General features: G+C 38.7%; 1 protein-coding gene across 2 annotated transcripts in view; it reads left to right on the top strand.

Moving 5' to 3' along the window:
* LOC122794328 overlaps nucleotides 1-22981 on the top strand; it is a 1793522-nt gene that overhangs the window by 318963 nt on the left and 1451578 nt on the right. For both annotated transcript variants that reach the window (XM_044062632.1, XM_044062631.1), the window contains exon 3: nucleotides 11473-11536. In XM_044062632.1, coding sequence (XP_043918567.1) covers nucleotides 11473-11536 — 64 coding nt within the window. The remainder of the gene's footprint in view (nucleotides 1-11472; nucleotides 11537-22981) is intronic.

Below are 22981 nucleotides of genomic sequence, written 5' to 3'. Positions count from 1 at the left end.
AGAACACCTAGAGGAAACCCACACAAATGCAGGTAGGACATGCAGACTCCACACAGAAGGCACCCCAGCCAAGAATCAAACTAGAGAACCTCTTGCTGTGAGGTGATAATGCTAACTACCGCACCACTGTGTTGCCAAAATGTAGGCAAGCTGGATTGTTTCCTTACAAGCCAGTTTAACAACCAGCACACATATATATATATATATATATATATATATATATATATATATATATATATATATATATATATATATATATATATAAATATATATATACACCTACATACAAGCTCCTGAACCATTAGTCAAACTCAGGTTGCCTGGGCTAGAAACTTGTGACTTGTAAGTCTACATATTTACTATTATCGACCAATATTGTTTTCTGAGATAAAAAGTTTATCAAAATCCTACATCGACTATCTGGATACAGAAGTTGTAACCCTGTAGCATGGAATGCATGGTGAGGTTCCTCCTTCTACCATACCCTAGGTATACTTCCTAAGTTGTTGTTACATAAGTATTGTCACAGGCCACTCTTTCAGTGGTCTTTAGTCATAGTCAATAACAATATGACATTCATAGGTTTCTGCACACTTTATATTAGCTGCTTTGTTGGTGGTATGATTTTTGGAGCTTTCTTTACTCCAACTGTATGCCATCATTATAGGAGTTTTCATATTTCCAACATGAGGACAAATCACCATCTAAATGTTTTAGCACAAAATTTGAATCAAATTGGATGAACTAAAAACCTTGGAAAACATCTGCCTTACTAAGTTAATTTATGAGAAGCAAAACTGTTTGCTCTAACATATGAAGACATAAATTACCATTGAGCATGCATTAAAAAGTAATATTCAAGTGACCATGCCTACATACAGGAAATATTTTTTTCCAGTGAAATCCAAGCAAACCCTGGTCCCCTCATACAAAATGCTGTTCTGGACAAAACCATTCTAAATGGTGTTGGTGCATGAGTTAAAACTAACTCATATTAATTCTAGAAGTATTAAAAACAAAAATAACATCTGCAACAAAGCTGTATTGCTTTCTACCAGTCTGATATCCTAGCCATAATAAAATACAATGCTTATGTCTAATAAATTGGATTTTGTAGTTACTTTTATAACAAGACACAATAAACTCAGAGCTAATGGAGTACATAAAGCGTTAGATAATGTTCATTTTTTTTCAGGTTAGTATTTGCTGCTATTAGTGTGCAAATTAAATGCAATAGAATCCCTTACAGTACACAGTGGGAAAACATTCTGATAATTGTTACAGTTAATCATGCCAAAACACTGTTACTACATGCATTTCAGTTCCCTCAGACTATTCACTTATACATCAGTAGCAGAGGAAACCTCTTTTTAGGACTACCAGTATTATTGAATCAGAACTGATGATTTTTGAGTGATCTAATCAATTAAGATTTACTCTTAGATAGCTGTAATTGATCTCCAATTCAGCTTGATTCAACATGACCACCATAAGTTCTCTGGTCATGAGGAAATCCTAAATTGATTACTCTCATATCTCACTAGTATCTCTCTGATGAGAGGTGCTCCCAGTAATCATTTACTGTTTTTTTATTTGGAGGTAGTAAGGGAACCAAAACCCAGTATTTATGTTTCTTGACAAATAAGGATTAACTTGATCATGACTACTTCACATAAACTCTAAACCATGCCTTTTGATTTCTGTCAAATAGTTTATACTTGGACAAGCCTAGAGAGTACTTAGTCTCTAAATTCCCTGTCATACTTTACAGTAGGGAAGCTCTCCACAAATGACACATTTTTCATGGAAACCACCCATGGTTCTCACAACAAATGATACCCTTAGAAAAAAGCAAAGAAGCTCTGTCAAAAACATATACGTGTTTGTATTTGGACTTACCCATTGCAGGCATTTTAAACCCATTTCCTCCATCCAGGGATTCCTTTGAAAAATGGTTAATGTGAAAATCTTTTTACCAAATTTCACCTACATCAGCACCCAAAGTCCCTGTCCAGCAGGGACACGGGTGGAATCCTAGGGGTGAATTTTCTGTTTCCCATCCAATTATCCAGGTTGCAGTTCAAAAGGAACAATGAGGTACTCTGCTTGACAGGGAGAGGAAGTATATTCCACAGATGAGGGAGTCTCTGGGAAACAAATCTGTCTTGCCAGCAACTCCTATTTATGTCACAGATTAGGTTGAGGTCATGCGTGCAGGTTATTCAAGTGGAGCTTGACTTGTGGATATCCAGTGGTTCCATCAAAGTGGGGTCTGAGATGGTTCTGTATGCCAGACAGAGGTCACCTCTGAAGAGTCTGTATGAAATTAAGTAGAGGGACAGGGCTTTTAGCTTAACTGTGTAGGGTAGATGTTTGAGGCCCTGGATTCTTCTGTTGAGGAACCTCTGTGGTCTCTCCAGCTGCTGCATGTGATTGTGAGGTACATGCCAAAGCAGGCATTGTACTCAATAATTTTCCTTATTAAGGAAGAATACAGGGATGTTATGATCTCCTTGTCCCTGGATGAGATACCCTTAGTTATGAGGTGTGCCATATAGACAGCTTTCCATACAACGGAAGCAACATGGTGGTCAAATGTTAGCTTGCTATTAACCTGGGTGCCCAAATCCCTCGTGACTGATTGTGTGCTTAGGATGTTGCTATTAATTTGATAATATATGGAGGTTGCCAATGTCCCTGTTAATGAGGTCCATGATAATCCCTTCCATGACCTTGCACATCAGGCTAGTTAGGCTGATAGGTATATGATTGCCTGGATTGGTGGATGCTCCACCTTTGTGCAAAGGGATGACAGTGGCTGTCCTCCACTTGGGTGGGACAAAGCAGGTACTCAGGCTTTGGTTGCATAGGGTGCCTAATGGTGCTGCAAGTTCATGCCTGAGTTCATGTAAGATGCAGCCTGGGATGTTATCTGGTCCCATGGAGGCTGTATTTTTTGCCTTTGAGAGGGCACTGATGGCCTATTCCCAAGAGATAAGGGGAGGGGGGTGAAGTCTACAACATTTGTGTATGTGATGTCCTTGACCACCAGTTCTGATCAGGTCCTTTGACATTGCGGACATACATGAAGAAGGCCTTATAATTGCTTCTGGTAGATGTGGCCAATTTGGACTCGAAGTTGGCTTTAGAGGATTTCACTAGTGCACTTATTTGCCTGTTCAGGCTAAGGAAAGATTGCTTCCAATTGGGCACCTGCTCCTTCTTGGTCCTGGACAGCAATTTTTTCCTTTTGTTATATAGTTTATTTATTGCGGATGTCCACCAGACAGATTTACTCTTCCTTGCGGATGATTTGGACATTGGTGCCAGTTCCAACAGAGGGAAAGGGGGCTATAAAGCTGTTTATACCATCCCTCAGGAGGTTGTAATCAGCTTTGGAGCAGTTTTTTGTTTGACCCTAGCTAGAGGGGGGTCAGGGGAAATGCTGACTTTGTAAACAACCTATTTATGGTTGGATCTTACCAGGGAGGGTTATACTGTAGGTTAAGACTTTTTAAGTTTCCTAACTGTGTTGTGCAGGGCGACGACCTGTATTCTAAATTAGTTGATTTATTCAACAATACAGGGTTGTGTTTTATGCAGATGTTGGTGGACCACTATTCACGTGAAATGGTTCCCTTTAGAGAACAACTAGAGATTTTGGACAACAAAATCAGGACTTCTGAGGCTTTCAATGCCTTTATTTATTTATATTTGGGCATTGAAGCTAAAATCAATAGACATAGAGCCTCTGTTGTAACCAGAAAGCAGGGGAAACTAAGAAGAGACATTGAAGCTTATGCTGCTCACAAGGCTTATTTAGTAAAAACCGCATACAAAGATTCACGACAGGACATGAATATTTCTGGTCCTTCTCAACACACCAACAGGGTCAACAATACTGGTGGAAACAGTATTTTGGTTAACAACACTGGCATTGGCCAGGGACAAACCAGGCAGAACGCCAACAACAACAGTAACACAGCTGTGCCCAATACAGCTTCCCCAGTTTTGACAACTGTTGATTCTAATACAACGGGTCCTTTTTTGGTGGACAGTTCTGGGAACAAAAAGACTCCCAAGTGGTCCAACAAGGTACAAATGAGAAACAAGGGGAAGAACAAAGGAAAGAAGAAATATTAGAATTTTCTATTAATGTTTTAAATTTAACTGACATTCCTTTATCTCAGGACATGGTTTCTGTTCTCAAGAAAGGGTTTTCTTTTATTCCATCCAACACAGTACATCTTCCCAAATTGATAGTTGACTTTAAGTTATATTGCAGGAAGTTAAATTTAAATATATTTTTGATGGTGTTAAAATTTCTGATGTACACCAACATAGCACTAGGAAGAAAGGTACATATAACCCTTTATTAAATCCCACCTCATCTGTGTTTAGTAAGTTGTGTGAACAAGATTTTATAAAACTTGATAGTAGACAGCATCAGGGGTCCAACCTTTCTGGGGGAGAGGTGACTGCTCTTCAGACTATGGCCGAAAATATAAACTGGCTTATTATGAAGGCCGATAAAGGAGGGACCATTGTGGTTATGAACTCTGTTGACTACGTTTCAGCTATTCACATATTATTAGCTGATGAGCACTGTTACAAAAGAGTGAACAAGAGTTTTTCTAGATTAGATGCTTGTATATTTGATTTATTTAGTCAAGGTTGTTCTGACTTTTCAGTTTACATTTTTTTGCTCACAGAGTATCCCAAAATTGCTACATTGTTTGGAATACCGAAAGTGCACAAACTGGCTGAACACCTTCCTTTTAGACCTATAGTGTCAGCTGTTTTTTTTTCCAAAACAGAAACCATTTCTGTTTGGCTAGATGACTTGTTAAATCCAGTAGTACAAAATTCCAAATTTTACCTTTGTGAATCCTGGCATCTTTTAGAACTGTTGAAGAAGATTCAAGTGAAGGATAACAACATTCACTTCGCTTCTTTGGACGTAGTTTCTCTGTACACTAGTATTGATCAACAACTAGGTATTGAGTACATGAGAGACTACCTTAGTAAACAAGCTAACTTTACAGTACTTTAGTTTACACTTGTTGCACTTTAATGGAGTTGGTGTTAGACAACAATTTTTTTCAGGTTCGAAGGAGAATTGTTTCAGCAGATATCAGGGTTTGCCGTGGGTGCACGTGTAGCGCCCAGTTTTGCAAATTTAGTCATGACCACTTGGGAGACTAAATTCTTCGTTACACACCCCATGGCTCACAACATAATTTTTTATAGACGGTTCATTGACGACTTGATTTTCTTATGGAAGGGAGACATTAGATTGTTTTCCACTTTCCTTCAGGACCTGAATTGTACCACCAATTTCTTAAAATTCACCTTAGGTGGTTTTGGTAGCAGTATAGATTTTTTTGGACTTGCACTTGACCATCAGTTATAGTAATTGCAATTTCCAAAGTAACATCTACAGAAAATCCACCTTTGTTAATCAGTATTTACACCATGACAGCTTACATCCTCATCATATGAAATGAGGTGTAGTTAAGGGACAGTTCACAAGGCTCAGTCGACTAACTAGTAGAGACAACACTTTTCTGGAAGAGACTTTTAAGTTAAAATGTTTCTTCACAGATAGGAGATATGGAATGCGCTGGTTAAACAAAATTATTGGTGACATTTCTAAATTGAGATCTAACATTGCAAGTCCTATTTTGGCATCCTTCGAAGAAATTGACTCCAACACAGTGGAAGTAGTTCACAATACCATGGACAAATATAATTTGTCCTTTTCTTTACTTATCACCAATGAAATGACCATCATTAAAGACATTATTCTTAAAAATTGGAAAGTGGTGCTAGGTAATTTTGACTTAGCGAAGATTTTAGGTGATCGTCCAGTTTTTAGTTATAAAAAAAGTATGTAATATCAAGATGATTTTAGAGAGAGGATCCAGAGATTTAAAGTCCACTTGTGATTTAATTCCAGGTACTTTTCCTTGTCAATCATGTAGACAATGTAGTTTTATTAGTGGAACATCCACAATTACATTTAAGCACAACAACAGGACCTTAACAGTAAGCGGACATTACACATGTAAAACTACCAATATAGTTTACTTAGCTCAATGTGTTTCATGTGAGCATTTTTATATTGGGAAAATCATACGTACTTTGAACAAACATATTTACGAACGCATTTTGGCCATTAAGAAAAAGGACATGTCCAACGCTTTAGCTAGACATTCTTTGGAATGTCGTTTGTTTAAAAAGTTTTCTTTTTCAGTATTGGAAAGGGTAAACAATGTACTTTTTAGTGGTGACTTCAAAACATTTTTGGAGTGCTGTGAAGCAGTTTGGCAGATCATGTTAAATGCTGACCAGCTTCCAGGTCTAAACGACATGATCAACATCAAATGCTTTTTACAGGCACAGACATTTTAGTACAAGTTTTATATTGTAAAATGTATAATTTGTATACGTATGTAAATATTATTTCTTGTAAGTAATGTTTCATAAATTTGTGACTTATAGTGTGAGTATGAAAACACACACACACACACACATATATATATATATATATATATATATATATATATATATATATATTAGCAATGTCAACATTATTATTCATCAGAGGAAATTGAATATGTATCTTCATTGGTTATTAACTACATGTGATGCCTTGGATAGATATTTAAACTCTGTGATACTTTCGAGTGTGTTTCTGAGGAAGTTCAGTAGCATTAAATTGAACAAAATTGTTTAAAACAAGATTGTGTTGTCCATTTTCTTTCCCTCACTAGCAGTGTTTCAGTTTGAATTTGTCTTTCTTGTGGTTCAGCAGCATTTCAATAGTATGGTGTTTGCCACTTGATGTATTTATTTACATAGGAAACTATGGAACCATTAAATAGTGATATTAGAGAGGATGAGAGTGGTGAACTTATGGAGTGGTTTAGAATGAGAGGCTGTGTTGAATGCCTTTGAGAGATCAAGAAAGGTAGCAGAAACCAAAAGATTGTTATGGGTTCATATGTAAGTTCCAGGCTATATGCCCTTGTGGGCCATTTAAGCCTAGCCAATTTCATTCCAAAGGTTAAGAATCAAATCATGTACCTTGTGTCTGTGATGTAAACACCTTAACCATTATACATATCTGTCAACCTCTAAGCACAAGAAATCTGGATAAAGCTAAGCTTAATGGGGGGGGGGGGGCAAAAGCCCAAACGTAGGGATACATTTTAAATATTGCTCTCTCAATCTTAGATAGTTGCTAGAATCATCTCTTTTGTAGTATGCATTTTTCAAAGGATATGAAGTCTAAAATTCAAAAGTACAATGTTATTTATTTGCCAGAAAATAACAAATTTTATGAAGAACAAACCAAAAATATGAGGCAAAAATCTGGACATTCTGCAAAAATCTTGACATTTGAGAGGTATGCCATCAGCCCCCAACCCCATTACCCATATTACAGTATAGACTGATGGTATTTAGTAAAGATACTAAGACAGTGGTTGCACTGTGGCTAGGAGGAAGTCAATAATTGGAGTTAGAATGTGGGTTTTGGTCTAAATGGTACTGTAGTAATTGTGAGTGGACACATCTTTCTAGTATCTTTGATAGAGGAGATAGTATGGCTAAGTTACTAAGTTACTAGACTTGCCACCTTTATGTACAGGTAATATATATCGCTATCTCCCCTCATTATTCAACTATAGCTTCCAAACAGGCTTTATGCCGCATGAATGGAGAACCGTAAAGATCAGCCTTCCGCCATTAGTGGATCCCAGGAACTATAGACCCATTAATCTGAGAAGTCTCATATACACCAAACTTATTATCCCGAAAGCTCAGCTCACCAAAAAAAAAGACACACCACCGGCCACAACTGCTGAATTCCAAAAAGTTTATTCTTCACACAGGTTAACCGCTTTCATCCAAAGACTCTTGGACTTCTTCAGAAATCAGTCTTGGCCAGTGGTGTGTCTTTTGTTTTTGAAGTCTCATATACAAAAAATGGAAATAATTATTATGGAGATAGATAATCAATAAAGACATAGAAAACCGTCAAGCACTGAATCAAACCTGCTGTGCTTTCATCAAGGTTAGATCATGCCTACTTACACCTGGTAGACTTCTTTGAGAAGGTCACCAAGACACTGGATGATGGCAAAATAGTGCATACTGCCTACCTTGACCTGGCTAAGGCATGTAATGCAATACCTCATTTGGGCATTTTAAACAGATACATGGATATAGGCATTCACCCATGTATTACATGCTCAATAGCCATCTGGCTCTCAGATAGGACCCAAGAAGTTAGGATAGGGGAGACTAACTCCTCAAAGAGAATGGTCACTAGTGTAGTCTCATAGGGATCTGTGCTTGTTTGGCATCTATGTCTCTTAAGTCAAGGCCAATGTCAAGGCCATCTGGCTGGCCAAGCTTGCATATAATTGCAAACTAAGAGCAGTCATAAAATACCCCCAAGACCTAAACACCCTACAGGAAGGACTAACTCAAACAAATGACTAGTGACAAAGCCATGTCTTAAAGTTAAATACCAAGAGATGTATAAAAGTACCCTTTGGGAAGTCAGCTGCCCTAGGAAATGACATAATTTATAGCACACCCCTAAGAGCAGAACCAGTAGTCAGGGATTTGGATGCAAACATAGGCAGTGACCTTTTTTCACCAACATGTGTTTAAGGTAGTAAGGAAATCATTCTCTGTGATATAAATAGGACCTGCTGAAGAGATAGGGATGTATCTCAGAGACTTCTCCATCTATTGAACAGACTCCCCATCTACATGAAGCAAAGTTCCTCCCTAATCCAGTTCAAGTGCAATTTGGACAATTGAATGGGAAACAAGAAATTCATCCCTGGTTTGGCACCTATGTCTCTGATGCAAACAGGTAACCTGTAAATGGTTCATCTCCCAGGTCCATGCTTACACTTATCAAGGGTATCAGAACTCATCAGAGATTTGGGATGCATGACTAGGCTTAAAAAGGCCCTTGTGGTTGTTAGCCTAGTAAACACCTATGAACCTATGAAGCTATGAACATCTTATAAGGAAGGACATGGCATCATGTCATCTAAATACAAGGAAGTCATTGTTCCACTGTATTTGGCCCTCATCAGACCTGTCACTGAGTGCAATGCCCCCTTCAGTATGTATCTCTCTGGGCACATGCAACTGAAACATCCACAGAGGTTCCTCACAAAAAGAATGCAGGGAGTAAACAGCATATCCATTAAATGAATAGCATCACAATTACTCAATCTAGGCATTTAAACTTCACTTGCAAAATAAACAGAACACATTAGATGGATATGTAAGTGTCTCAGAGAATTCTCCTTCTATGGAATGGGATTCTCATCTATTTGAAGCAAAGCTCTTCCCTAACCCTATTCCGCAGAAACCAGGACAAGTGGATAGGAAATTGGAAATACACCCCAGTCTACCACCTAAGTCTCTGGCAGATAGAGGCAGACTGTAAACCTTGGCCTGGCTTTCATTACAGCTAAGGCACATAAACTTGTGGGATACAATTGGGATGCTTTGCTAGGCTTATAAAAGTCCCAGTGGTCATTAGCCATGTATACATTTATGAACCTTAGACAGTTTATCAAATGTTCTGTGGGCAGATGGCTGACTGTCAGACATGCAAGCAAAGCATCTTCTGAAGCTGGCAAAGCAGGAAGAACAGCTGCAGGTTGTGGGAAATCCACCTGTAGCAAATCATAAAATCTTTGCTGGGATCTGGTATTTCTTTTTTTTCAACTGAAACAACTCTTTTATTCTAGCAATAGTATCAAAAAAGACAAGTTGTCAGGTAAGCAATCTAAAGAAAAACTTTCCTCAGAGTCAGAGTCCCAAGTCTGTGGAGTAGGAACTTTTGAAACATGGTTTAACTCCTGTCACTCAGACTAAGAATCAAAATCTGAGAGACAGAGAGCAAGACAGAGAAAGAGAAATATTTTTTTAATGAAGAGAAGACTCAGAATGTAAAGACTGAAAGGTGTTAAATAAGCCTTTAGAACAACATAGCCAATTCTCTTTTCTGCCCTAGCAGGGGTCACAGGTAAAAAAGTATTTTTAATGTTATGCTTTTTATTTCCTGGAGACCCTACTGAAAAAAAAGCATCTTGAAAAATATTTATTTCCCCAGGAATCAAGCTCCTCAGAATGGTTCCACAAAGGGACAACATCCACTTCCTGCTCCAAAGCTAATAAGAGTGGTTTTTCACTAATTAAACAGGACAGACATGCAGCTGAAGAGGACATGCAGGGCTCTCAGTCCTTAGTGTCTTCCCTGGGAGCAAAATGAGAGGGACTGACAAAACTCTTGAGTTATCTGAGGAACCTAATATTGCCATAAAAGAGACACTCACTAACACCTGAGGCAAAGAGGAAACCAGAGTCATGATCAAAGCATCACGTGCAACCTTTTTCATCTTGTAGATTGGGGAAGTAATTTGCATGGAGCTAGGAGCCGGGTCCATCACTCTACTGAAAAAAAGTGTCTGACGGGCAGTTAGATGAGCCTTCGTATTTCACTTTTCCATCCTAACTAAAAAGGTAAGGTCTGAGGTAAACATTTTAGTCACAAACATTAAAATTCCTAGCTCTAACCCCCAGCACAAATTTTGAGAGAAAGGTTAAACTTTTCATCACATACCATGTTAAAAATGGAAGATGGTCCCCAACAGGGTATGTATATTTACACTTTTGAAGAAGCACTAGCTGACTACTTATCCTGTGAAATTGCAACAGAGAATGGTTTTCATTGGTGACAAAGTTTTGAAATATTGGCACCATAACCACTGACATTATACCTTGAGCTGTCCTTGATCTGTTCAAGGTTTAAGGTGCTTGGAAGGTGGCTAAAACTTAGTAACCAGGCCAGATGTCCAGTCCTTGACAAGATATGTCCCACATATGCTACTATGACAGTAATCTAATGATGAACAACATCGAGTGATGTTTTAGCTAACTTTGGAAGACTAGGACAGGATTCTGATTTCTGATGTATGATGTAAGTTGATTTCAGCTTGCATGTCCAATGGCTAAACCAAAGATGGGGGCGAATTCAAGGACATATCATGACTTTTACCTTTAAGGGTATATAACATGCCTAGCTAATAGAGTTGTGCACAGAAATGGGCTATACTGAAAGTTGATTCATTTCAAAAACATTGTAGTCAGTTCTAGGGTAGATGTATATGTGATAGGTAATAAAGAAAACCAAGGTATGACAATATAAGGTGTGTTTGTGAAATTTGGAGATAGGAAAATTTTAGCTGCAGCTGTTCCTGAAAAAATAATATATTTTAGCTGCAACTGCTCCTAAAACAAAGATAGCAAAATAAAATTTTTCAGTCAGAAGATTTGCTGAAGGAGTACCCTGTTAACATTCAGTATTACATTATAATATTAAAGCAGCTGATTGATGTGACTGGAGATTTCACCACTTTTTAATTTCTTTAGGTTAAGAAAAGCATAGCTACTGAAGATCTAACTCCGGAATTGCAAAGATCTAAACACTCTGCAGGTAAGACTGACTTCAGACATTCACAGCAATCTATTTGCATAAAAAACAATTGATACCTTTTAAAAAATAAAGGCAGTTTTTGGCATACAGTATATACAGTGGATATAAAATGTGCACACACCCTGTTAAAATGCCAGGTTTTTGTGATATAAAAAAATGAGACCACAATAAATAATTTCAAAACTTTTCCCACCTTTAATGTAACCTATAACCTGTACAATTCAATTGGAAAACAAACAAATCTGTTAGGGGAAGAAATATAAAAAAACTTACAAAAAGCTGGCTGCATAAGTGTGCACACCCTTAAACTATTACTTTGTTGAAGCACCTTTTGATTTAATTACAGCATTCAATCTTCTTGGGTACACACCACTTGCTATCATTTATAGAGGCTCTAATTAACCCCAAATAAAGTTCAACTGTCTTAGTAGGATTTTCCTGACATTTACTTAGTTGCCTGTTACAGCAAAAGTCATGGTTCATAGAGAGCTTACAAAACATCAAAGGGATCTCATTGTTGAAAGGTATCAGTTAGGAGAAGGGTACAAAAACATTTCCTCAGCATTGGATATACCATGGAACACAGTAAAAACAATCATCAAAAAGTGGAGAAAATATGTGACAACAGTGTCATTGCAAAGAACTGGATATCCCTCCGGAATTGATGAAAAGACAAGATGAAAACTGGTCAGGGAGGCTGCCAAGAGACCTACAGCAACACTGAAGGAGCTGCAGGAATTTCTGGCAAGTACCGGTTGTGTTCTACATGTGACAACAATCTCTCATATTCTCCATATGTCTGGACTACGGGGTAGGGTTGTAGGACGGGAGTCATTTCTTACACAGAAAAACATCCAGGCCTGGCTAAAATTTGCCAAACAATACATCGTCTCCCAAAAGCATGTGGGAAAACATGTTGTGGTCTGATGAGACCAAAGTTGAACTTTTTGGCCACAATTCCAAAAGGTACATTTGGCTCTAAAACAATACTTCACATCACCAAAACAACACCATCCCCACGGTGAAGTATGGTGGTGGCAGTATCATGCTTTGGTATTGCTTTTCTTCAGCTGGAACTGGGGCTTTAGTCAAGGTGGAGGGAATTATGAACAGTTCCAAATACCAGTCACTTTTGGCCCAAAACCTTCAGGTGTCTGCTGGAAAGCTGAAGATGAAGAGGAATTTCACCTTTCAACACGACAAAGACCCCAAGCATACATCCAAATCAACAAAAGAATGGCTTCACCAGAAGAAAATTAAAGATTTGGAATGGCCCTGCCAGAGGCCAGACCTAAATCCAATAGAAAATCTTTGGGGTGACCTGAAGAGGGCTGTGCACAAGAGATGCCCTCGCAGTCTGACAGATTTGAAGCACTTTTGCAAGGAAGAGGGGGCAAATATTGCCAAGTCAATATGTGCCATGCTGATAGACTCCTACCCAAGAAGACTGAATACTGTAATTAAATCAAAAGTTGCTTCAACAAAGTATTAGTTTAAGGGTGTGCACACTTATGCAACCAGCTTATTGTACATTTTTTTATTTTTTATATATTTTCCCCTAACAGGTTTGTTTATGTTTCATTTGAAGTGTACAGGTTATAGATTACATTAAATGTGGGAAATGTTTTGAAATGATTTACTGTGGTCTCATTTTTATATATATAACAAATAAACTGGCATTTTAACAGAGGTGTGTACACTTTTTATATGCACTGTACATAGATAGCATCAGGAAATGAAACTGTCTTGTAACACTGTTACATTTTGTTGTTGAGTATATACTGATAGCACCACTCTTATTATTTCCAAGTTGTATGCTAAAGCATTATAGCAGAGCACATTACACTGTATTATAGAGAACCGAAACAAAAGTATATCCTTCATTAAAATTTGTTATATTTATTCTTCATTAGTGCTGTGTGTATATGAATCTGGGAGCACAGTACGATGTTCCCAGGTTAGCAAGGCTGTATTGCCTGTTCTTTTATACAATGAGATATGTTAATGTTGGCTGATACTGGTAAGGTATATATTTATGACTACATACTGATGTATTGTGGAGATACTGAAGGTAGAGAAGTTGCTGGCTGTTTGTGCAATACTGTGTTGTCCTTGCATGCTTGACACAAGCGAGATTTGGCATTATTCAAATGGGAATGCAAATCCATAGTGGGAAAACAATGTAGGGAAGAGGAGGACAGCTATAAAGGCAGAAGCTTGGATAATAATAACAAAAGAAAGAAAACTAAATAGGAAGATAATAAACGTGGAGGCAAGAAAAAATAAATCATTGTTAAAATGTAGAAAATATTGACTGTCGGCCAATATAAAGTAAAGTCTGTGGGGTAAGGAAGATAAAGGCCTTGCTGTAGTACTATGGAAAGTGGGAAACCACATATTTAATAAACCAAAACCTGTGCAGACAGATGTACACATCAGTGTGAATAACATCCTGATATTAGGAAACGTGCAAACAAGGTGAAAGTATTAAGGATTAGAGTACTTTAATGGGAGTTACAAAAAGTGTCGATTGATTTTAAAGAATATAAACAATACACTGTTTCAATGAGTAAGGAAATGTATGTTAAATGCAGGAGAAAACAGTTTAGCAGGAGAAACAACAGGCAGTGACCTACACAGAGGCAAAATAGTTTAGTGACCAGTTTGGAAAGGTGGAAATTGCAGTGGAGATCTCACTAGTAAAGTAATACAAGCCCCTTACAGTGCCTGGAAAGCAATGCTAGCAACAGAAAAGATGATCACTGCCTAAGAATACTGTAGAGAGGACCTACAATGGCATAGACTGAAAACTGAGAAAACTGAAAGGAGGACACAGCAACACATGCTAGTAGTTGCCTGTCTCATATGAAATGATACTAAGGCATGAGATGGAAAATACAACAGTATCAAGCTCACATTACTGTTTAAGCTGCCATGGAAATAAGTGGAAAATTATGTGGGAAAGTAATTGTATGAGGACTATGTGCGTGTGTGTGTGTGTGTGTGTGTGTGTGTGTGTGTGTGTGTGTGTGTGTGTGTGTGTGTGTGTGTGTGTGTGTGTGTGTGCGTGTGTGCGTGTGTGTTTGCTCTCTCTATCAAAAAATTCAAGATCCATAACTGTGTGTGTTCCACAAATAGAAAAGATAAAGTGTTGCTGCCAAGGAAACACAGCAATTCTTAATACTACTTGTAATGCTTCTATGGTGCTTTTTCTCCCCTTGCAGCCAGTGACATAACAGCTCTAAGAGTTGGAAATTGCAACTTTGGACATTTAAATATAGTCATGCTTTTCAGTATTGCTTTTTAACGTATGTGTGTGTGTGTGTGTGTGTGTGTGTGTGTGTGTGTGCGCGCGCGTGCGTGCATGTGTTTGTACTCGAGTGCATGTGTGTTTATATGTGCATATATGTCTGTGTGTCTGCATGAATGGGTCCCTTTTGAGGTTGGATGTCAGGTTGTGCAGTGTCACAAACATGAGCTGCAATTCTGCTGCAGTCTTTCTTTTGAGGGAAACTTTGGCATTGCAAAAGTAATGGAATGGAATGGTGGGCCAAAAATGTTTAGAACTGAAACAAGGTACTTCTGAGATACAGAACACTCAGAAAGACAAAGCAAACAGTATACGTCCAAAAGGTGGTTCAATGAAAGATGCATTAGGTGTGTGATAAAACTATCAGAATAAATGGGAGAAAGATATATAGCTTAGGCAATAACCAATGGATCGAAATGAATAGGAATAAAATATTGGTGGCAATGCAGAATCTTCTTCTTTCGTCTTTTCCCAGTTAGGGGTTGCCACAGCGGATCACCTGTCTGCTCATGATTGGCAGTGGAGTTTTACAGTTTTGAGGTGCCAGCCTGGCACCCAACCTTCCACAGAAGGCACACACACAAACTCACACCTAGGTTCAATCCACCTGCACCATATCTTTGGGATGTGGGAGAAAACCGGAGCACCCGGAGGAAACCCACGCAGCCACAGGGAGGACATGCAAACTCTGTACAGAAGGCACCCCAACCAAGGATTGAACCCGAGAACCTCTTGCTGTGAGGTGACAACGCTAACCGCTGCACCACCACGGCCACCCATTAGTGGTAATGCAGAATCTAAACTAAAGCATGCTGAGAAAAAAGTTTGTAATCAGAATTATGAGATGTACAAGTAATTGTACAACTATAATAATGATGGAAATCAACATTATAATGGCAAACAGAGAAACATCTACTTGAAAGGCAAACAATAAAGAGGAATTTGGTGCACTTACTTGCAAAAGTTAACATCGACAGTTAATGAAGACCTCAGGATGGGAACTAGCATGCAGCAATTGCCCTTTGGTAGTGCAAAATGGATAAGGGAAGCTGAGGTGAGGGAATCAGTGAATCATAATGACTAAACCACTGTTTGATTTATTATCTTAAATGATTACACCAATGTTTGATTTATTATCTTAAATGATTACACCAATGTTTGATTTATTATCTCTAATGGCTACACCAATGTTTGATTTATTATCTCTAATGGTTACACCAATGTTTGCTTTATTATCTCTAATGCTTATACCAATGTATGCTTTATTATCTCTACAATACATCTGTGTTTGTGTGTGTCAGGGCAGGGTTGTGAAACAATGATTGAACCCTTTGAGCATGGAAAGGTGAATGATGATTGTGTATCTTGTAAGGAGATAATGAGTACAATAAAAAAAACAGAGGTTAATATATGAAAGAAATAGCAAAAAGCATATATGAAGATTAAATTAGAGGAAGATAAGATAAAATAAAGACTTGTTTAGGCATAGAGGAAAAAAGGCTACTGATAGCAATGAGCCAGCTGAGGCAGCTCTTGATAAAGAAATAATCGCGGGGGGGGGGGGGGGGATTGGACAAAATGCAATTTTAGATACATAGCATAATCTATATAGAAGAAACAAAATGGCTTATTGGAAACAAGGATTTACATACCTGATTATAGCCACTCAAGCCAGAAGAGGAAGCCAAGAGGAAAGAAGATATCAAAAATTGCAAAGCCAGTCAGAGAAGACACAACAGGCAAGTTAGTGGAAAGTGAATGCATATGCTCAGTAAATCACAAGGTATGTAGGCTTTGGGCCACAGATGTATGCCAAAAGAACTGAGAGACTTGTACAAAAAGGGATAAATTAGACAGAAAAGGTCTAATAGGATGTATAAACATTGGGGAGCAATTCAAAGGTAGAATGGAGAGATGAAATCAACAAGAAAAGGAGAGTAGCACTTCTATAACTGAATTCACCTTCACGTCTTGGTGAGTACCTTTCCATGGTGGACCCTGTTTTCACAAAATCTCACCAAGATGACACTAATACATAGCCTGTATTTTAGATATCAGGTTGAATGGTAGGTTAAGAAATAAAAATGACTGCTGGGTGGGCAGGTCCATAAACAAAAAAGTGGCCAGTCGTGTTGTATACGCTTGTGCCAGGACTGAAAAAAAGGTTGTGTGGAATTCTCAGAACACAGCAACATTCCTATGACAGGGTTAGGCCATGCTAAGGGTGAAGGTGGCCCCCTCATAGAAAGAAGAAGTAGTCCAGAAAAAGATAAAAAAATGACAAGCACAACCAGAGCCATAAAGATGGCAAAGTAAACTACTAAGGATACCGAAAAAATTATATATCGTTACTATTATGCAAAAAGACCAACATTTCCAGACAGAAGAGAGAAATTAAAAAAAAATACTTGCACAAGAAAAAGTGTCAATAGCTTCAAATAAAAACTTGTATTCATTACTACAACAGATTTATGAAAAACATTGCAAAGACAAAGGAACGTTGGTCCATCTGGAAAAAGAAACATCAGAGGAAGTGTGAAAATATAAAGAACAACCCCCAGAGATTTTTGAAAGGTATTTAAAAGAAACATGGACACCAGAAAGAAAAAAAAAAGATTTGGTATGGTGCAATATTTATGCAAAGTAATCAATACAAAAAAGTAGCTTCAAAGGTATTTGAAGAGAAATACAGGCAAATGCACTCAGATATGGAAACTTTCACAATGCAAAAAAGGAAAACAAGGGGGGTGTAGAAAAGAGGATTTATTAAAGTAGATGATACACAACTAGAAATTGAAGTTATGGATTATCTGTGAAATTAAGGATTTGGTGTGGAGAGTCCAACACAGGCAATATCACAACATGATGGAATTAACAGTCATCAGATTAAGCAGCAACAGATGGAGCAGGGGGATCTGAAGAACATTTGCAACATGATGATGCTCCTCAGCCTTCTGTAGGAGGCTGGTACAAAAGTCCATTTGAAGTTGCACAGCAAGGGCAGGAGTAGGAAAAAGTCACAACTTTAATACAGGTAATAGGTTCATAGGTTCATAGGTTCATACTAGGCTATCTGCCCAAGGGCATTTATAAGCCTAGCCCATAGTTATGTGGCTTTCGCCACCCCTTTAGTTTGAAGAAAACTATGCCTATTATTTTGCTGTGCCTCTGTCACGCAGTGACACTGAAGTAATCCCTGGGGTATATCTGTGATCTCCCATCCATTGGTCAAGATTCCTCTTGAACAAGGCCAGCGAGGTGCTCTGCCTCACATGTACCGGGATTTTGTTCCACAGCATAGGGAGTCTCTGGGTGATGAATCTGTCCCTCCAGCATGTTCTATTAATAACCGTGTCAAGGTTTAAGTCTCCCGCCCTTGTGGTTCTGAGGGATCTAGATTTTTGAGGTGAAGCATATTCATCAAATCTGGGTTTGACATGGCCTTATATGTCAGGCACAGGTCACCTCTGAGCAAGCGGTATGCGACTGAATAGAGCTGGAGTTCTTTCAGTCTGGCAGCATAAGACATATTTTTGAGACCCTTTATCCTTTTGGTGAGGAACTTTTGGGGCCTTTCCAGCTGCTGCAGGTGTCGGGTCAGATACATTCTGAATGGGGCATTGTACTCAATCATAGGTCTAATGAGTGATGAGTACAGGGGGACGATGACCTCCCTAGATCTAGATGTGAATCCCTTCATGATCAGGTGGGCAATGTAGAAGGTATTCCTAACTACTTTGGCAACATGAGTGTCAAACGAAAGGTTACTGTCAACCTGGGTCCCCAGATCCCTGATGACTTCTTCTGTGCTCAGTGGATTGCCACCTATATGGTAGCTAGGGGTAACCTTGTTTTTCCTGAAGGGTATGACTATGCATTTCTTGGCGTTTAACTTTAGGCCATGGCTCTGGCACCAGTTATCCATTTCTGTGAGGCCCTTCTGAAGGATATCTGTGTAAGATGTGTTTTCGACGATGGCGCCTAGTTTGCAGTCATCTGCAAACTTTGTCAGCCATAACCCTCCTGTGTTTGCTTGTACTTCAGAAAAGTAGATGCCGAACAAGAGTGGTCCCAGGACTGAGCCCTGTGGGACACCACTTGTGACAGGCTTTGAGTCTGACATGGCGCCAGCAACTCTGACCCTGTGGGTTCTGTCACTTAGCCAGTTTGCAACCTATCTTGTGATGTATGGGTTTACATTTAAGCTGATGAGTTTTCCGATGATACCTGAGTGGGGTATTGTGTCGAAGGCCTTTGCCAGGTCGAGGTAGGCTGTATGGACTGCCTTGCCCTCATCAATGGCCTTGGTGACTGTTTCGAAAAAGTCAACCAAGTTTAAGAGGCATGATCTGCCTTTGACAAAGCCAAACTGGGATGGATCCAAAGTCTGCAAGTTTCCTATGTCTTTATTTATGAGTTCCATTATGATCCTCTCCATGGCTTTGCAGATAAGGCTTGTCAAGCTAATGGGATGGTAATTTCCAGGGTCGGCGGAGGCACCGCCCTTATGAAGTGGGACCACAGTCGCCGTGCGCCACTCCTTGGGTACGTATCCTGAGGTGAGGCTAAGATTAAACAGCTGTCCTAACTGTGGGTTTAATTCCTCATTGAGTTTGTGGAGCACACAGCCAGGGACACCATCCGGTCCCATGGATGCTGTGTTTTTTGCCTTGGAGAGAGCAGTTCTCACCTGGGCGTTGGAGATGTTTGGGGGGCTACAATCCTCTGGTATAGATATCTCTCCTTTTGGGGGGGAGGGGGGGAGAAGTTTGCACTGAACCTGTCAGCCAGTATGTTGGCAATGTTATAGAATCAATGTCACGAAAGAGACACCTGATTGACAAGACTTCAGGTGTCTCTTTCATGCCATTGTTCCGAGTTTTTGGTGTTTTGGATTTTAATAATATTATAGAATGATGAGCCAATAAGTTCCCATATGAAGGAGTAGCAGATGAAGAAGGGTGCAAAACAAGAGGATATGTCACAGAAAAACTTTTCTGGAAGTTTCTGTAGATTCCTCGTAGAGAAAACAGGACAAAGAAGATGTTCTCAATCCAGAATAATATGATTTAAGGAGAGACATGCTTAATTTAATACAGATGGATACTAATATTAAGATAGATGAAAGAAATTGATTACAGAAAGTAAAAAAGACCTAAAATGTGGGCAGACTGGTAAAATGGATGGTCATAGTAATTAGGATTATTAAGAGAAATCCATGTGATATAACAGGAATAAATAGAGTATATATACTGTGGAGTAAACTAATAATAGGTAACTTGTTACCGGAAAAATGTAGAGTAACAAAGGAAAGGAAGGAAACAAGTAAAATGCCACCATGGAAGCAATGAACAGAGAAAATTTTAAAGCATCTACAACAAGAAGTATCACTGTTAGAAGAATATAGAAAAAAGAACAGATCATCACAAATGCTTAGAAAGGTAGATGTGGTAAAAGCAATGCACATTAGCAAAACAGACCAGTATGTTTAATATACTGTTCGCCAATAATAAACTAGTAAATATCAACACAGGCAGAAAAACTTAGAAAGTATGCAGGTAAATGTAAAAGAAAAATACAAAATAAACAATTCACAAGATATTCATTAAAGATGAATGCACATCCAGATTGGTTCAACAGTATGATTCCCTGGAAATACTTTAGGTGCAATTGACTGTTGGTAGGACACCTAATTAAGTCATTGCCAGCTACAGGACCCCCCTCCATGAATCAGGACAACCACTCTGCCTATTTGGATCTACTTGAGTCTGTTAAGCTACATTTGAACATTATTGTTTTGGGCGATTTTAACTACCCATCCATTGACTGGGTAAATTACTTGTGCTCTAACTCACTTGCCCAAAGGTTCCCTCCTCAGCTTAAAAAGTGCTCCAAAGCAAACTACAAATCCATGTTAGCTTCCTGAACTAAGGACAACCATAAGGAGTTCTTTAGTTACATCTGTAATCTAAAAGGAATGGTCTAGATTTGTGCTGTAATGGTAGTTAATGTTACCACATATACTGAGCCTGTGGACATAGCTAACCTGTTAGCCAACACGTACTGTGAAAACTTCACTCCCCTGTCCCCACCATATGTACCCCATCTCTAAAGAGCAGGTCATAAATGCACTCTTTAAGGCCAAAAAACACAGCATCTATGGGACCTGATAACATCCCAGTTTCCATCCTGCCTGTGCTCAAACAAGAAATAGCAACACCACTGAGTATTCTTTTCAATCATAGTCTAAGGACCAGCTTTATCTCAGCTGAATGGAAAATGGCCACCATTATCCCCTTGCACAAAAGTGGTGCTTCCAATGACCATGAACACTACTGGCCTATTTGCCTGACTACCCTTATCTGCAAGGCCATGGAGCGAATCACCATAGATCTTATCAACAAAGATATAGGTAATTTCCAAACACTTTACCCTGCTTAGTTTGGATTTGTCAAAGGGAGATCATGCCTGTTAAACCTGGTGGACTTCTTCGGGACAGTCACCAAGGCTCTGGATGAGGGGAAATCTGTGAATACAGCCTACCTAGACTTAGCCAAGGCTTTTGACACTATCCCCCACTCAGGCATCATTGACAAACTCACCCAGCTAGAGATCAACCCTTATATCTTTAGATGGGTCAATAACTGTCTCACTGATAGAATCCATATAGTCAAAATAGGGGAATCCACCTACAACAGCAGACCTGTAACCAGTGGTGTTCCACTGGGATCAGTTGTGGGACCTCTACTGTTTGGAATCTATTTCTCTGAAGTACAAGCTAAAACTAAAGGTCTGTAGCTGACAAAGTTTGCTGATGACTGCAAACTGGGAGCAGTCATAGAATCTCCTAACAATGTAAAAATGCTACAAGAAGGTCTTACACAAAGAAATTATTAGTGCCAAAGTCATTCCCTTAAAGTCAATGCAAAAAAATGTATTATAATTTTTTTTTGGTAAGTGTGATGTTCCTGCTAACTACCACTTCAATAACAACACCCTAAGAATGCACTCACAGGTTGGCAGCAACCTTATGTTTCAACACCACATCTCCACAATGGTAAGAAAGCATTCTACTTTGCTCATCTCATAAGTAAGGGCATTGCATCCAGAAAAAAATAAGTTATAACCTCTCTGTAGTCTTCCCTCATCAGGCCAATAATTGAGTACAACCCTAGAGTATAGTTTGTCCACCAATTATTCCAAGGGAGCAGCCAACCAAAAAGAAAAGTATGTGTTCTCCATGTCTTGAGAAAGGAGGAGAACCCACAAATTAGCAACAGAAAAATAAAAGGAAACTTCACAGTAATCAGTCCAAATAACTCAAAAGACTGAGACAGGAATACTATTGCCCTCTGGATACCAAGACTGTTATATGAGACTGATATCTTCTCATAGAAAGCAGCCAACCAAAGAGAAGAAAAGTATGTTTCCCCATCATGAGAAAGATGAAGTGCACACAAATGAATAAAAAACAAAAGTAAAAGGAAACACCACAAAGATCAGTTAGTTATGTTTTCTTTACAGTTTGTGTGTCCTTTAGGTAATATTCTATGATGTTTCAGTATAGGCAATGCCGCTTCATTGTTACATGGTTATTGGTTATATCACTGCTTTATATATCTAACATGTAAGACAAAGAATTAACCTCTATTTTACCTTAAAGTCACTTTTCCCCATCTCTTCTTTTTTCAACTAATAATAATATATATATATATATAGAGAGAGAGAGAGAGAGAGAAACAGCTAATAATTTCCAGTGTAATGTATTACATTTTGCCTGCAAGTTTCTGTTACAGTACAGAATTTCTCACATCTACACCATAACATTTGTTCTTAGGGAAATGTTTCCTTTGTTCCTATGTTTCCATTCCATATAGCTATACTACACAGTGATGCAGCGGTAGCATTGTCGCCTCACAGGAAAAGGTTCTCCAGTTCAATTCTTGGCTTGAGTGCCTTTTGTGTGGAGTCTACATGTCCTCTCTGTGTTCATGTGGGTTTCCTCTGGGTGCTCTGGTTTCCTCCCATGTTACTAACACATACATCTGGAGCATTTCTCCCTGTCCATCTGCTGAAAATTGGCTTCATTCCAAGTCGGACTTTCCCACTTAACAAATGTTAAAATGAACATTTTT

This window comes from Protopterus annectens, chromosome 2.part1, assembly GCF_019279795.1.
Source record: "Protopterus annectens isolate FY-2018-M chromosome 2.part1, PAN1.0, whole genome shotgun sequence".
NCBI classification, from domain to species: Eukaryota; Metazoa; Chordata; order Ceratodontiformes; family Protopteridae; genus Protopterus; species Protopterus annectens.
Note: the sequence above shows the minus strand (reverse complement) of the source record. Positions and strands in the feature narration are given on the sequence as shown.